Genomic DNA, 15,713 nt, shown 5'->3' on the forward strand with positions numbered 1-15,713 from the left:
TTTTTTTCATTATCTACAGGAGCATTTTGATCTCTGGTCAGCTTTATTTATGTAAGTTCAGATAAGTTGATTAGCATATTTCTTTATTGTTTTTTGCAATAAGTATATTAAATACATGTTATTTAAATAGATTTAAATTGAATTTATATTTAATTTAAAGATCAAATGAAATCCTACTTTGAAGCCAGAAAACCATGGATACTGAAAGTTTGTAAAATAAATAAATCACAGTTGGCCAGTTCACATAATGTAAATATAGCACAACATTTGCTTAAAGTGACTTTAAGCAAAATGTGGATCATCCTTAGAATTTGACAGCTACATCATTGTGCCAACAGAGTTGGAGCAGAGTTGCTGGTAAGTTGAGCAGTGATTATTGTTTTTTATGTTTTGTTTTTTTTTAAACAGATTTTTAGCTGCTTCCCTTCAATGGTTTTACACAACTATGACTTACTTGTATGAAGTAACCTGGTAACACAATTGTGTATGTAGAATAACAATGCTGTTCTGAAACAGAAATTTATTAAACTCTGCTAGAGTTTAAGCTTTTTGAACTGCAGTTTTTTTTTCAGAAGCAGACTTTCACCACTGTGGAGAATTACAGGCAGACTGGGCTTGTTGGTGAGTGCTTTTAATCCCTACATAGGGTGTTTGTCTATTAAGTCTCCAAGCTATTGCCTGCAGGCATTCATTCTGAACTCCTTACCCCCACTAAAAAAAAAAACTGCTGTACCAAGCTTTGTTTTACCAACTCAAATTCAATTTGAAGACTTTGTTGTCCTCTTTGACTGGTTAATGCAAGTCAAGTTCGGACATCATCAGAAGCCTAAGGCATGCTTACTTTCTTTAACGCCTAATTAAAAGAGATGTAACTGTAGAGACCACTAAGCCCAAATGCAACTGAAAATGTGTAAATGTTTAGTTCTTACTCTTTATTATACTTTCTAGTATACTGTATAATAGAACTTTTTTTTCAACTTTTGCTAGGCCACGTTACATGTTGCAATAAGACACAATCCAGTATTAAATAGTCAGTAAAATTCTGTTCTTCCCCCCTCATCATTTTAATCCTGTTATATTGTTAGTCACTCAAATAAACTCACGCCAGATGAGTCTCTGTGTAGATGGTGAGGAAGTAACCTCCCAGCAGGTAGCCTGCAGCGGGCCCCACAACAGCTGCTGTGTAGAAGATCCCTGGTGAGACAAACACCAAAGACAGAATCAGGGTGTGCCAGTACAACTACTTCCTGTTCCCTACTCACCTCCTGTCCCGCAGGTTAAAAGGCCCCCATTGTTCTTTTTATGAGCTCTGAATCAGAGGAGGGGTCATTTTTTTAATAAAGAAAACAATTTTTGGTGAATAAGGCGTTCTGCATTGTGTGTGTTTGTGTTTGATGGGAACAGATTCTGTATATTTGATGGCAGACAAATATATGAAATGAAACTATGACAACTTGGCACTTATTGGAAACAAGATACTGAGAGTAAATATTGTGTAAGTTTGTTAGTGTCTAAATCCTTTGAACCTAAATCCAGTGATCACCTTCTGTAAGACCACTGCAATTAGAATGAATGAATGAATGAATGAATGAATGAATGAATGAATGAATGAATGAATGAATGAATGAATACAGGAAAACACAAAAATGGATGCACATCATTTTAGGTACAAATGCTGCAGAAAACCTAATGAGATGCTATGAAAGCACATACATAAGCGATTCTGAGTCCTAACGCTGGAATTGCTTTTAAGATGAAAGTGAGCATTCTGTGTTTAGGAATGAATTTATTACACAACTCAAATTGTAGAAGTTTGAGTCATACCGAAACAATTATTTTACAAATTTCAAAAACTCAAAAAAGGATCAGTGCTTTCGTCATATTAAGTCCAGTTCAATAACCTCAGGTTAGAGCCCATAAATAAGGTTTAGAAGCCAAAAAGGATTATAGTACCAATATATTAATTTTAAATTATGTGTATTCAACTGAATCATTATCAATAATATGCAGTGAAGTAGAAAAGGTTACTTCTACAAATAAATATAAAAAACATGCACATTTTTTCAGAAATTAGAATTTGTATCATTTAGAAAGAAAAAGGCTTTTTTTACATATGGACAGAAAAAGATGTTCCTTTTTATGACATAGATTTTCTAGTATCATGAAAGCATATTTATTTTGGTTTGTCAATTTACACAAAACTGTTTTTCTTTTTTATGATCAGTTTTAATAAACATACGCTGTGTATTTGTTGCACACAAACACAGCACAGGGTTGTACACGACACTCACCCATGTAAACAGGTCCATAGTTGGAGCTGACATTCTCATCCAGGTACGTGACCCCTAATGTGTAAAGAGGCGTGGCGCCGATACCGTGCAGAAACTGTCCCAGCATGAACACAAAGCGATAACTCGACAGTCCTCCTCCCTCCTTGTTCTGGCACTGGCTGGTGCTGTTGGCAGAACACATTCCTATTTGCTCCTGCATGCTGACCAAGTAGGGAGGAGCAGTGAAATGAGGCAAGCTGAACACCAAGGAACCCAGCCCCATAATGAGCACGCCCCATCCCAGCCAGCGGGGCTTGTGTCCAGTACCACCAAAGTAACTGACAAAGGCCAGGCAGACACAGGCAGCAATGTCATAGGAGCTGGCAATGAGACCAGCCTGATAGCTGGGCAGGTCAAAGCGTCGCTCGATGGAGGTCACCACCGTGTTGATCAAGCCATTGACTATCATTCCCTGGAGAAAAGAGGCCACACAAAGAAAGAACAGCACCCAACGAGGGGTGTTGAACACTTGGATGATTTTAGGCTTCAGAGCCCCCCAACCGCACAGTTGATCAGAGTCATTGGGCTGTAGTGTCGACCCTGAAGGAACCTCTGTGTCAGGCTGACTGCTCTCTCCATATAACTGCCCCGGCAGCATCGATGCCCTTGTGAAAATAAGGGCTCCAGTGAGGTCATCAGCTCCTGGCCCGCCAGGGCTTCTAGGACCAGACCCGATAGGGCTTCCTGTCTGGGAGTCCACGGGACTAGGGGTGTCCAAAGAGCGGCCCCCATTGAGTGGACAGTCCTGAAGGTCCAGGAGCTCCTGCCTGGAGCTAAAAGAGGCGTCGGCATTAAGCAACACTGGCATCACCCCTCTGAGGGGTACTTTGGAAGTCCTGTGAGGGTCTCGGAATGGGAAAGAGATGTATTTTATGTTTAGCAGCCCTGAGACAAAAAGTTGAGGGGATATTGCTCCTGCCAATCGTCAGTTGGGTTCATCTCGGTTTTTTCTTTTCCTGCTCTTTATTTCCTTTGCTGCACAGCTCATGCACCCACAGTGCTCAAAGCTGATGTTTTACAGAGCTAAAGACTCTTCAAAGGTTTATCCACATTAGGAGGTAGAAGACGGAGAGAGAGCCAGGTGAACAGGCAAAGTAATGGCATCCTGTTGAGAGAAAACAGCGGAAGTTAGGCTAAAATCAACAAATTACCAAACAAACAAATAAACGTACACCATATAAACATGAACTTATGTCTTAGACATATAACTTCTTCTAGAATTCAAGGACTAACTCAATCTCATCGTCCACCAAGGACAAATAAGTGCAAAGAGGCTGATACAGACATTGTAGCCCACTGAAGATGATATAGCAAAACATCTGACCAAAGACTGACTTATACTGGCTATAGTTAAGGTATAGCCAGTATAATCTATAGACTGAATGTTTGATAAAACATTTTAACTGGGATCAGCTCCAAGACTATGCCAGTCTGACCTGGACAAAGTTTATACCAAAAATGAACAACTGAATACATGGAGTTGAGACATTCTTCTTGTTGTTTCCTTGTCAGGGCAATATGATTTCAATATCAGTTCTGAAAGATGTTAAGATCAGAGTTAAACTCATATTAGCCAATGAGTCTGAACCTTTTGGTTATTAATTAGTTTAAACGCATAACTCAAACTCAAACTTAACTCTACCTTTTAGGATTTATCTTTTGGTCTTTGTGGAACCAGAATTAAAAAGATTTGAGCAAAAATATTAAGCATTGCTCTTAGAACAGAGAAGTTACTTGGCATGTTCAATGTAAATAATGTATTCAAAACGGGTGATAAACTATTTTTAGATTGTTCACCCAAACACAGGTAAGTAGGACTGAATTTCAAGAGGACACTGTAAAAAACATGATTAAACTTTGTATTTTTAAAATGGGCAAAACTATACTCAGCAATTTTACCAGCTCCACTGCTTCACCTTCTTTTAACAAAAACTATTACTAATGGCACACCAGTAGGTTGCAATAACATTTACAAAAAATCATGCAAAAATTAAGTGGAGAACTAATTAAAACCAAAGATTCCTCATGTTTCCTTCTGAAACATTCCCACCATGCTTTTCTTTGATAATTTTTTAATTTGCTTAGAAGAAATCGAATGGAGCACAGTTTTGGATGAAAACGTTGGAAGTAACTTTTAAAATAATAGTTTTTCTCAACAAAATCCAATTCATTTGTGGATTTGTGGATGGTTCAACCACAGGAAACAATGTCTGAGTGTAAAATATGCTTTATATTTATGTCTGCCACAAAACATCCATTGTTATTTTCCAAAGTTCATGGGTCAGAAATGTTAGATTTTGACAAAACCGGAATTCAAAGCATTCCAGGAATAGTGTATTTTGTATGAGATAACCACGTATTCTGACCAGATAACCTTGCAGAAGGAAAGCATGAAGTATGCAATACGTCCCGATCAGAAATGGCATCAATCTATTAAGTAAAGGTGAAATGTGGCCTGATGAATACATTCAAATCTACAGTAAAATCAAATGAAACATGATTTTTACTAAAACTTGTAAATAAGCAACATGACTGACTGGAACGTTAAAGAATAACTTACAGAAAATTCCCCAGGCAGAACATTTACCTGGTACATGATAAAAGCTCATTTTGGGTATATGTAGAAAAAAAATGAATCATTACCCAGATTCCATGGACAAACTGTGAAGCTGAAATAATTAACTGCAATATTTGCATAATAAATCAATAATAAGATAAATGTAAAAATGGTTTTTAAACTACACTTGGCACAATAATAAACCTACACATTTAAGGTTTTACATAGAAAACAACGTATATGCCACAATATGTTCTCAAGAAGTGTTTTGATAAGTTAATTTATAGCTTTAGAAAAATAGAATTATTATTAATAACAGTAGTTTCTTTCACTTTTACCACAAACATTTACTGTGATGCAAATAGAAACACACAAGTTGGAGTAGTGTGGCTGTTTCCGTCATATTAATCACAATTACAAAGATTCACATATTGAAATGCAAATAAAATATCAATAAATATTTATCCTGTCTCCTACCTTTAGTTTTTTCTGTGATAAATAGATCTTGTGATGTTTAGTAAATAGACAAAATTTGCAGGAGAGAAGTGGAGAGAGGGAAAGTTGAAAAAGGCATCCATGCCTAGTGCTAAGCCTGTCTCCCAAAGCCTCTTATAAGTCTAGCGCTGAGGCAGCACATCAGCAGATTGGCCTCAGTGTCCGTCCCACTGAGCAGTCCCACAGGGTGGGAGGAGTTCTCCTGGTCTACATAATCCTCTGGAGGAAAACAAACAAAAAAAACTCCTCACCTGTGCTGGAACTTGTAAGAACAGCAATATGGCACCAGCCACTGTCCAGAGTTAGAGAAAAACAAATAGGAAGTACTAAATGAACTGTATGTCATGTTGTTAGCAGCAAACAGGGTTATTGTTTTCTTCCCTCACAAAATGAGGAAACTAATGAGCCATGATAAGTAGACACTAATGACCCAAAAACCCCTGAGTAGGAATGAATAAAGACATTCACATTAAAACCTGTGTTGTCTTGTTCAGAGGAGAAGGGTTGTAAGTGAGTAACATGGGAGCAAATTCATGAAACTAAAGTTCATAATTAGGTGCAGGAAAAACAATTTTAGGCAGTGCAGTCTGCCTGTACTTTAGGGAATAACTACATGGCGATGTGAGGATTTGAGTTTTTCTGTGTTTACTTAGATTCTGTTTCTGTGAGTCTGTGCTGTCCTGTTTTGATTGTTCCCAGGTGTGTCTCGTCTGCTGTGATTACCCTGATTGTGTATTTAAGTCCACCTGTTGTTTTTGTCCCTTGTCAGATCCTTGTCTTGTGTCAGTCAGTCGTCTTGTTTGTCACGTTTTGTTGTAACAGTTAGTCGTCACAGTTGTACTGTTAAGTCCTGTGTTGGCTTAAGCTCTAGTAAGTCAGTTTATTGATGCTGTTAGCTACCGGTGCTGAGCCTTAGCTTCCGCTCTGCCGTGCAGCCTGTATCCTGGACTGTCTGAGCCACATTTTCATCATTAAATCATTACTTTCACTTCTACCTGGGTCCTGCCTGCATTCTGCCTCACCATCTAAACCACGATTCATGACAGGCAAGGGTCTTGGAGTGTCTGTTACCATGTATCCCCAATATAAATACCGATGCTTATTTAAGGTTAAATATCAATATTCTGACATCTAGGTGTTTTCATTGTTTAACTTTTCAAGTGTTTTGGTTAAAACTCAGGACAGGATTTGGATAAGGTTTTCAGTTGCCTACAAAATACTTTAGTGATATGCTAACAAGATAAACAGAAACAATAGAAATACAAAAAAAACATTGTCAGCATTGTGTCTTAAGTTTGAAAAAGTGTCAAAGTTATTTGAGAGCGAATCAAAGATAAACCTTTTCTATTTTCATATAACTACAATGAAAGAAAATAACATTTCAAGAGGGTATGTGAAACTAAAGTATCAGTCTTTTGTTAGTATCAATCTGATACTAATATCCACTTGGTATCGATGTTAAATTTTACCCCGATATCAACACCTATCTGGATAAAAGGAAGTATTGACTTCAAATTTAATTGAGGAAAACAGATACTCTGCTCTACAGAGCTTGTCAGGCAACTGCAATGGGGCATTTATTCAGTAAAGTAGATAACTCCATGAACACAGCATGACAAGTGGTAAAACGCACCCCTCCACCCGTCTGTTGACTCTGCTGCTCACTCAGTGGTGGCCAAGAACCGATCGTCTGTTTTGCAGCAAAACATCCATATATTGATGTTTTGCTGCAGACATAACATTTCCTTGAAGGCCTATAGCAGCATTTTAAAATTTCACTGCTGCCACCACCTGTTTTGAAGAGGAACTGCTTGTTCCAGAAGTGTACACTGCCAGTGAGTTATGCCCCTTGCCACTCCTTAGCACTGCCCCTTCCAATAAGATCAATCAGAAAAGTCACTGGAGCCAACTGACAAGTACATCCGTGGAAAGAGTAAGATATGCACTGCTGGGATTGCTTCATGAGCTGCTAGGGATGTTTTGGCAGGGACGTGATCCCATATAATTCTTTATGGTTTTGTAGCATTTAATAAGGTTTTTCAATATGCACAAAATTACAATGTATGCAATATAAAATATTTCAGTTAAATGCTCTTTAGAGTGTAGGATTTTGAGTACAAAAATGTAAATGATTGGCAGAGACCTTCCCAACAACAGCAGAGCCAAATGAATGGGACACGTTGCCTGAACTTCTACTGTCTGGTCAGCCACTCTCCTGTAATCAGCAGGAGGTTTAGAAAGTTCAGTATGGTCAGCAATCTCTACAATCCAATTAGAATCTCATTAGTGCTTCACTGACACATTGACAGATAACATTAAGTTATTGTTTGCCTTTCTGTGACAGCATATATGAGGAAGTAAATTCAAAAGGTAAATTCAAAAACTGAATTTACTTTTAACTCAAGCTGTGATTGGATGGGAAGGTATCAGGGAGTGGATTAACATCAGCTGATGATGGGATGATTAGAAGTGGGAGTGTCCTGAAAGGGGAACCAGGCCATTGCCCAAAACAATGCTCTAATATGAGGCAGCACCTTCCTGTCTCACTGTTTGTTGTTCTGAGGCCAGCAATGGAAATGTTCTCACAGGCTTTTTTTGGGGTCCAAATCTCCATCTCGCTGAGATCAGAGTGGGGAATTGTAATATTAATAAGCACGGGGTTTTGTCTTTCCCACCAGCTCCTTTATCTACTCACAGGAAAGTTATTTGCTTTGGAATTGGAAGTTTTTCCTCTGTGGTACACAAAGGCTTTTGAAGTATGAACCCAGAAAGACTCCCATGCATAAATATATTAACACAAGGCAAGGCTTGATTCAGAGATCACTTTAATTGACACTGTTGCAGTGAGATGTCACTAGGACAGAATATTTATTGTCTTGGAATATCAATCTGGTAAAACAGGAGCGCAGGTTTGACTCTGGGAACAAGCTGCTGTGTTTGATTACTTCATTCCAGGAACCAGCTCTTTTATCCTAAAATTAGAAAAACATACATTCTCAAATGAGGCAAAATCTGTTATGTATTTGTCCCTGTTGACCCTGAGCTCATTCTCAGGCCAAGGTAGAGAGAATTTGAGAGGAGAAAGAATATAACAACTTTATTTAGCTGACTTCTTACTGCTTATTCTATTGCACACATATGTTTTATTACATGTTTTTCTAACATTGTGTATTCATAAATAGTTCATACAAAGAGTAATAAGTGACGGTCCTCCACAATCTCTCCAGAGTCTGATGTCCTGTCTTATGCTCCCTTCTCTTCAGCAGGATTTCAATCAGGCAGCTGAACGTCTATTTTCAGTTTTGTGACAGAGGCCAACTTCTTTCTTAAAAAAATCTGCTGATATTTTCAGGGTTTCATAAAGTCAAACACTCTAACATGGTTCTCAGTGGCTTTGGAAAACAAAAAGGCCCCGGAGCATCACACATCATCAGCTGTAGGCAAGAGGTCCTTCTCCACAAACATGCTTCATTTTCACACCAAGCCTTAAAGCCTATGTACAATTTTCCTTAAATTCATCATAAATGCTAATTTATGACAAAGACACGTATGATGTCAAAGTGTTAGCCTCCATCGAGTTCGCTCATTAAAGCTGAAAACTGCTCACCAAGCCCCTTCCATGAACTAATCTATCTGTGTATGTAATAACTCTAACATACATGAATGTTTGTGGTTGCAGTGTAACAAAATATGAAGTTCAGAGTTTGAGTCATATTGAAGTTTTTTTTTTCTTTTTTGCTTGGGGAAAAAAAAAAAAAAATATATATATATATATATAAATAGATAGATTGATAGATAGTACTCCCATTATACTTTATAATGGGAGTACTACAGTACTCCCATTATAAAGTAGACAGTCACGTTCGCAGCGGCAGTGGGATTTCAGAAGGCACTGACCCAGTAACGTTCTTCCGCTTGGCTGCAGCTCAGAGAGTAAATGCCAACCGTCCCCACAGGCAACAGACAGGCCGGCTCGTTTAGCACTTGTCTCTAAATGAAAACGTTCCAACTGTTCCCTCTGACATTGGTTACCTTCCTCTTTCTGTGTCACCATTTCGTGCTGCAGAAATGAAACAAGACGAGAACCAAACCAATGTTGTAGAAGTTCAAACTCTTTTTGAGCTACAGCTAAATGTGTGTTGGAGTAAGATGGAAATCATTTGAACTTCTCAGCAGCAGAATTTGATAAGAAGGTGAGTCTGTTCAGTGTGACAGCATTGGAAAAATACAAAGATGAAGAGCTAAAACAGCACAGTAGTAACAACTATAAGTGGGCGTTTATGGGCTTAAACTTTTATTGTTTTACTGTGATTATGATAAAAGTGGGGATCAAAACTATCCAATGCTCCTTTTTTAAACATCATTAATTGGAATTCATTTTGACAACAATACATTTAAATTCTTATCATGATAAGAACTTTATCAGGATAAATGCTTAAAGATGTGAAATGTGATAAATCCCCATCCCTAATAACAAAACTTTTGATCAGAGGCTTTTGGAGCTCTAAGAAACAACAGTCCAAGTCATTTCGGGAAATTAGAATGCCTGATGTAGATATTCACAAGTAGAAGTCTTCTTCCTCTCTGCCATGCTCACCGTCTCACATCAGAGGAACATCAGGATATGTACGGGTTCAGTGTCTTTTTTGAAGATCCTTAAACTGAACATAGAACAGGCTGGACAGCCAATTGTTTGAAGTCATTTTTACTGCAGTGTAAACGATTCATTTTCGCTTACACTAAGGATAAACAAAAATGAATCTGCCTGTAGCTACAGACTCACACAGACACAAAGCAAGCATCAACGCCCTGACCTACATCTTCTAGACATTCCAGCACTGTACTGCCCTCTGCTGGAGAAGTAGAAGAGAGAGCTATTATTTCAAAAGGTACTTTTTCAGGAGGAAATATAAGGCGATATAATTAGTTGAAATTGAGAAAAGTAAAGATGCTTTGTAACTGAGTGACAATAAGGAAGTACTTTCTTTTGTTGCCGTTTTAAGTTCTTTCACAATAAGGTCTTGCATAATAACGCCTGAATCTCAAGTAAGGAAACATCTTCAAAAGTCTGACAGTCAAAAGACGTGATTATCATCCCAACAGTAAGACAGTACTAAGCAGAAAAATATTTAGATGAACAATAAAAAAAAGGTAACCTGTCAAAGATGGGTCTTTAAAACTGTTCATTCATCTGAAATTATAAACTTGATGCAGGAAACAAAAACTAGCAATTTTTACAAAGTAATTACAATGATTACAAAAGAAAATGGCTTAGCTATGATGAGAATTCTACAATAGACTGGCAACCTGTCCAGGGTCAGGTTGCCAGGCATGTTGACCGTTGGAGATAGGTACCAACAACACCTTGTGACCCCAATGGGATAAGGGTGTCAGGTAATGGATGGATGATGAGAATTATAAAGGGAATGCATTATGTACTTTCCAAGCACATAGGGCCATTTCATAGCACAGCCAAGTAACCATGTTACTATAAGTCGTTTTAAAAAGGCTGTATCAAATATGACTTAAAAGAAATTTGACTTCACATCTGATGTCTTGATATATATATTTTACTTTCATTTGAACGGATGAGATTTTCTCTCTACAAGCTTTGTTACGTGATATCTTGCAAAAGCAATGTATAATCATGACTGCAAACCTGCAAACTACTTCTACTATTGCACTACTGGTCCTCCTATACATTAAACCTTTGAGGTCGCTACCTGACCTTAAAGGTTATTGCATAGAGAAACAAATCGGGTTACTGTCCACCTTCCAGGAACTAGATTTCTGTAGTTTCACGAAATCTACCACAAACAACCTATTTTTTGAAACGAATCTTCAGTAATGTTGAAACCTCACATCAAGCAAATCATAGGGACTCCCACATTGTCAAACCAAACAATTCAACATGACTTTACTGACTTTGAAGATGAAACTCGAGAGGGGTTCTTTTTAAGACGCTGAGGCTTGAAAGTTGTTTTGTTTGTGTCCAGGTTCACTGCACACAGAGCATCCGCAGAAACATGCGTTTCTGTGAACTGGGTCAGAGACTCTCGTCACATTAAACCAAATCACTTCTGCTCATCAGTCCAGAAGCAGAACTCCATGTGAGATAACAGCAGTATCATTAAAATAAATGTAGGGTTCCACATGAAAACACACACTGTTATTGTACCATGTCTTTCTGGTTAAAATGACTGTCTAAAATTATTTTGCAATCCTAAATACGCATCTGTGAGTAAAGCAGGAAGCACTGAGTCAGACCTCTAGCAGTCCACACACAGATATTAATCACTCTGACATCACTGGTTGCAAGACCCATACAGGATCTGCCATTAGTTTAACAATTTTCACAAAAATGTCATCCAGCTATGCCCTTTCAAGAACAAATATTCAGCACTTCATAATTTCAGAAAGTAAAAAGATTATATTGCCCAAAGCATGAGAAATAAAATGTTTTAAGCTTGCCGACACATTATCCAATTTACTAATATCTGCAAATTACTAAGATATTTAGTGTATCTTAGTAAATATCTTAATATGTTACTGTGTGCAACAGTTCTGTGTCAACACGAGCTCAGTGTATTGATCGACACACTGGATGTCCATACAGCTATGTAGGTATTTAAGGTGGTAACAAACATGACTTTTAATTCCTGGTTGTGAGAGCAGAAAACATCCAGCTAACCAATGTAAAGATGAGTTGAGCAAATATTTGATATCCTGCTCAACAGGTTTGTAACACATTATGCCTGCAACCAACTTTCCATATTCTGATCAGAGGGCTGGTTCGTGTTTCTAAGCAAACAGCTGAATGTTGAAGTATATTCCAGAAAGATTACAGCTGACTGCCACGGTGATTGGATCAAATGAGTGGATCTTGTTTATGACTGGAGTGACAGTTAGATGATAAGTTTAAAAATAAACCTGCAAATTTTACTGTCATCTCATAAAGAATGTGTTTTTTTTCTCTCTCAGAAGATAACACCACCAAATCAGATAAGAGTATGCAAATGAAGCATTTGAAAAACATTGACAGTTCCAAGAACCTGTCGGTTCAAAGTGACAACAGACTCTCTGTCCAAACATGACTTATTTCCACAGTCGTGTTTTCAGTCAGAGTGAACCTGCGGGACACTTTTCCATCCGTCTGCTGACTGCTTCCATCTCGATGTCTCTTTCTTCACTTTGATTGTTTGGGTTGCAACTACCTCAACTAAACCTTGACCACATCCTCAAAGATTGCAAAGAACACCACCACACAACAGATCTGTGTTGTATATGGGAAGGTTGCACCACAACTTTTAAAGCTGAGTTGGTAAAATGGAGAAAAATAAAAAGCACAGGGCTCTAGAAAAGCATCTGAGTACAAGAAATAAAGAAGCGGTTCTAAAGTGATGGAGAAAGCAATCTAAACCAACTTGGTTCTATGTAAAACGGTAAGTAGTTCTTTTGTTAATTCTTAAGTTCACAGTAATTTCTGTGATTCAATTTCATTAACCTTTCTCAGGCCCGATTACTGCCAGACCTCTAAAATCAAAAATAGGACCTTCCTGACAACATCCATCATCTATACCCACTTGTCCTTGTAGGGTGGCAGGGTGATGGGGGGCTGCCACCTATCTCAACTGGTCATTGGCCAAGAGGCAGAGTACACCCTGCCCACTCTATCACACAAAGGGGAAACAACCATGCACACACACACACACACGCATACACACGCCTAAGGATCGTTTAGAGAGACCAATTGTCATGTACGAGTCATGATTTTGGACTCTGGGAGTAAACCAGAGTACCCAGAGAGAGCACGCAAATCCCAGGCCAAATTCTGAACCCAGGACCTTCCTGCTCTAAGTGACACAGTGCTACCAACTATGCCACCATGCACCTGGTCATTTGAAGTAGACTAAAAGATACCAAAAGCAACACATTATGCTGCATCTGCTCTAATTCAAGAGCAGATGAGAATCAAAATCAATGGCATCTATCAGTCTCGAAAAGTTACAAATGGTTCATGATTCGACAGTATGAACAACAGTATGAACAGAGTTAAAAAAACAACAACAACAAAAAAACATGTAGACCAAAGGGAGCAATAATTATTTTAGCCTCCCAAGTAAAATGTGGACTGGTCATGTGTAGACTTTCAGCTGCTTCCCTTTACTGCTGCCGTCACTCCAGAGCTTATTCACAGAAATGATTCCGGTCACAAAGTTAATTTAAGAAAAGGGAGTGATGATGTGAGCATGTGTCAACATGATGCTGCAGAAGGCTACCAAAAGGCTATTTCTTTAACTTGGATATTTACTTCAACACTCTATGAACACACATTCTGAATATTGAATCAACTTTCAGCTTTCGCTCCTTTCTTGCCATTTTCACTTCTTCACATTTTCCTTGATTTCTAACATTCATATAAACACAAGTCAGAACACAAATAAAAAGAAAGTTGTAAAAAATATGATACCCATTTAAATTAGACAAAAAGCTAGGCACTAAGTTACATTAAAATTAAATTTTGAAATCTGAAGCTGCTCTAATAATTCTGCTGCTGACGTGAGCGGGGAAAACCTTGCAGGAAGAATCTAGGTTAGCCTTTGCATGGAGTTGGACCCCCAATTAATTCTGCTCAGGGCCTCAAATATTCTTATGACACCTATGTTTCACCTTGATAAACAGTCATTTTGAACAAATCAAAATAGCAAGCTATTAAGTATAAGATCTAAGACAAATTCTGCTTCCTAAAGAACAAAAAAAGCACATCCAGTCCAATTTCAAAACACTTTTTTAAAGATTCTTGGAAAGGGAAGTTGAATCTCTAGAAAAGCTTCGAGATAAAGCAGATCTCCATACCTCTAAATAATCCTCTAGTTCATCTGATGCGCAGCTTATGTCTGTTTTACTAGACGACTCAATGTTCCCTTTTTTCACGTCTGCTTCCGGCTCCTTAACCATTAGAGCAGAAATACTTTGTCGGCATCGCCACATAAGGGGAAATCCCTCTGTTACTCTGCTGCATGGGCTGCCTGATGCAAGCTCAGTCAGTCAGGTCTGGCCGTCTGGTTACAGCAGCGCACAGGTTCTGCAGACCGCAAATGAAACAAAGCGCAGCCGGCGAAACCAAATGACACGTAGGGCAAAAGGGAAGAGAAATAATCTTTCTCTCCCAGGTTCCAAATATCACACACATTACGCGGCATGTCTACGGTAGATACAGAGTCTCATATAAATAAATGAAAATATGTAATTGAACAGAAAACACGTGACTGCATGGTAGACGTTCTCATTTTGAGGGGAACCCTCCACAGACACACATGCAGGGAGTGGATGATCCTGTGTCCTGCAGCGGTTTGAAGAAATGCGATTTTAAAACAGTCAATCTCGATTGGAGACAATATGACATTTTAAAACGGATTTCAGCTACAAAAAAGGGGCAAGTACACAGAAAAGCCTGGTTATTGTCCGACCAGCGCTGAGTTCTGCTTTACATATTACAGATCATGCTGAAGGATGATCTGTCATATTATTTATTTACATAAATAAGTAAGATTTATGCTCATATTTTCACCAATATTTCTTAAAGCACATTTCAGACAGAATGCATTGGGATAAGAGCAGCTCAGGCAGTTGATGCACCAAACAGCGCATCCTTCACACCGCGGAAATAAAGCAGCAGCATACCTTGTTACCGACCTTCATCAACCTCGCGTCTCCTCATTGAACGATCCGTCCAGAAGGGAGACGGAACGCAACAGATGTGCTCCGTTTGCATCAGCGCCCGTCGCTCTGAGAGGAGCGGTGTAAGCGCTTTGTAAGGCTGATGTTCAGCCGTGTGGCGCTATCTATGGGGTTCCATTTGTATCAAAAATAAGTAGATGTCATATGTGTAGATGTGTCGTTGGTCTATGTTGCATGTTGATGTTGCATATGTGTTCGCTGCATATGTAGATGTTGCATATGTCTATGTTGCATATGTGTTCGCTGCACATGTCTACGTTGCATATGTCTGTTGCATATGCGTTCGCTGCATATGTGATGAACGTCGTTGGTCCATGCTGTTGGTTCATGTCGTTGGTCCTTGTCGTTGGTCCGTGTTGCTATTGCCTGTTTTTTACGCCATTAAAAAGTCCTGAAGTAGGTCATGTATGATCAAATTTTTTTATTAGATATTACAAAAATGTTGGTCTTTCAATATCAGTGGTTTCAATAAAATTGTTTTCAAAATGTTTAGTATTCTACCTCGTATTTTCTTTAGGCATTAGTCAGGGCAGCTAACGAGGTCAAGGGGTCCTGGCCCAGTGAAGGGGGCGCTAAATTTCTTTTTAAAT

The 15,713-nt window shown here is 38.5% G+C and overlaps 1 protein-coding gene across 4 annotated transcripts in view; it reads right to left on the reverse strand.

Annotated features, from left to right (window-relative positions):
• Positions 1 to 15,222, reverse strand: part of slco4a1 (solute carrier organic anion transporter family, member 4A1) — a 31,871-nt gene extending 16,649 nt beyond the window's left edge. The window contains exons 1-3 of one of the 4 annotated variants that reach the window (XM_015024414.1): positions 15,079 to 15,222; positions 2,292 to 3,435; positions 1,104 to 1,194 (exon numbers count right to left, since the gene is read on the reverse strand). In XM_015024414.1, coding sequence (XP_014879900.1) covers positions 1,104 to 1,194; positions 2,292 to 3,138 — 938 coding nt within the window. In that variant the 5' untranslated portion in view covers positions 3,139 to 3,435; positions 15,079 to 15,222. Of the gene's footprint in view, positions 1 to 1,103; positions 1,195 to 2,291; positions 3,436 to 5,364; positions 5,540 to 7,173; positions 7,249 to 15,066 lie in introns of those variants that run through there. The other 3 variants (XM_015024415.1, XM_015024417.1, XM_015024413.1) reach the window with 3 other exon arrangements.
• Positions 15,223 to 15,713: the final 491 nt, after the last annotated feature.

This window comes from Poecilia latipinna, unplaced genomic scaffold (assembly GCF_001443285.1).
Source record: "Poecilia latipinna isolate Pla-1442-1.1 unplaced genomic scaffold, P_latipinna-1.0 Scaffold3643, whole genome shotgun sequence".
NCBI classification, from domain to species: domain Eukaryota; kingdom Metazoa; phylum Chordata; class Actinopteri; order Cyprinodontiformes; family Poeciliidae; genus Poecilia; species Poecilia latipinna.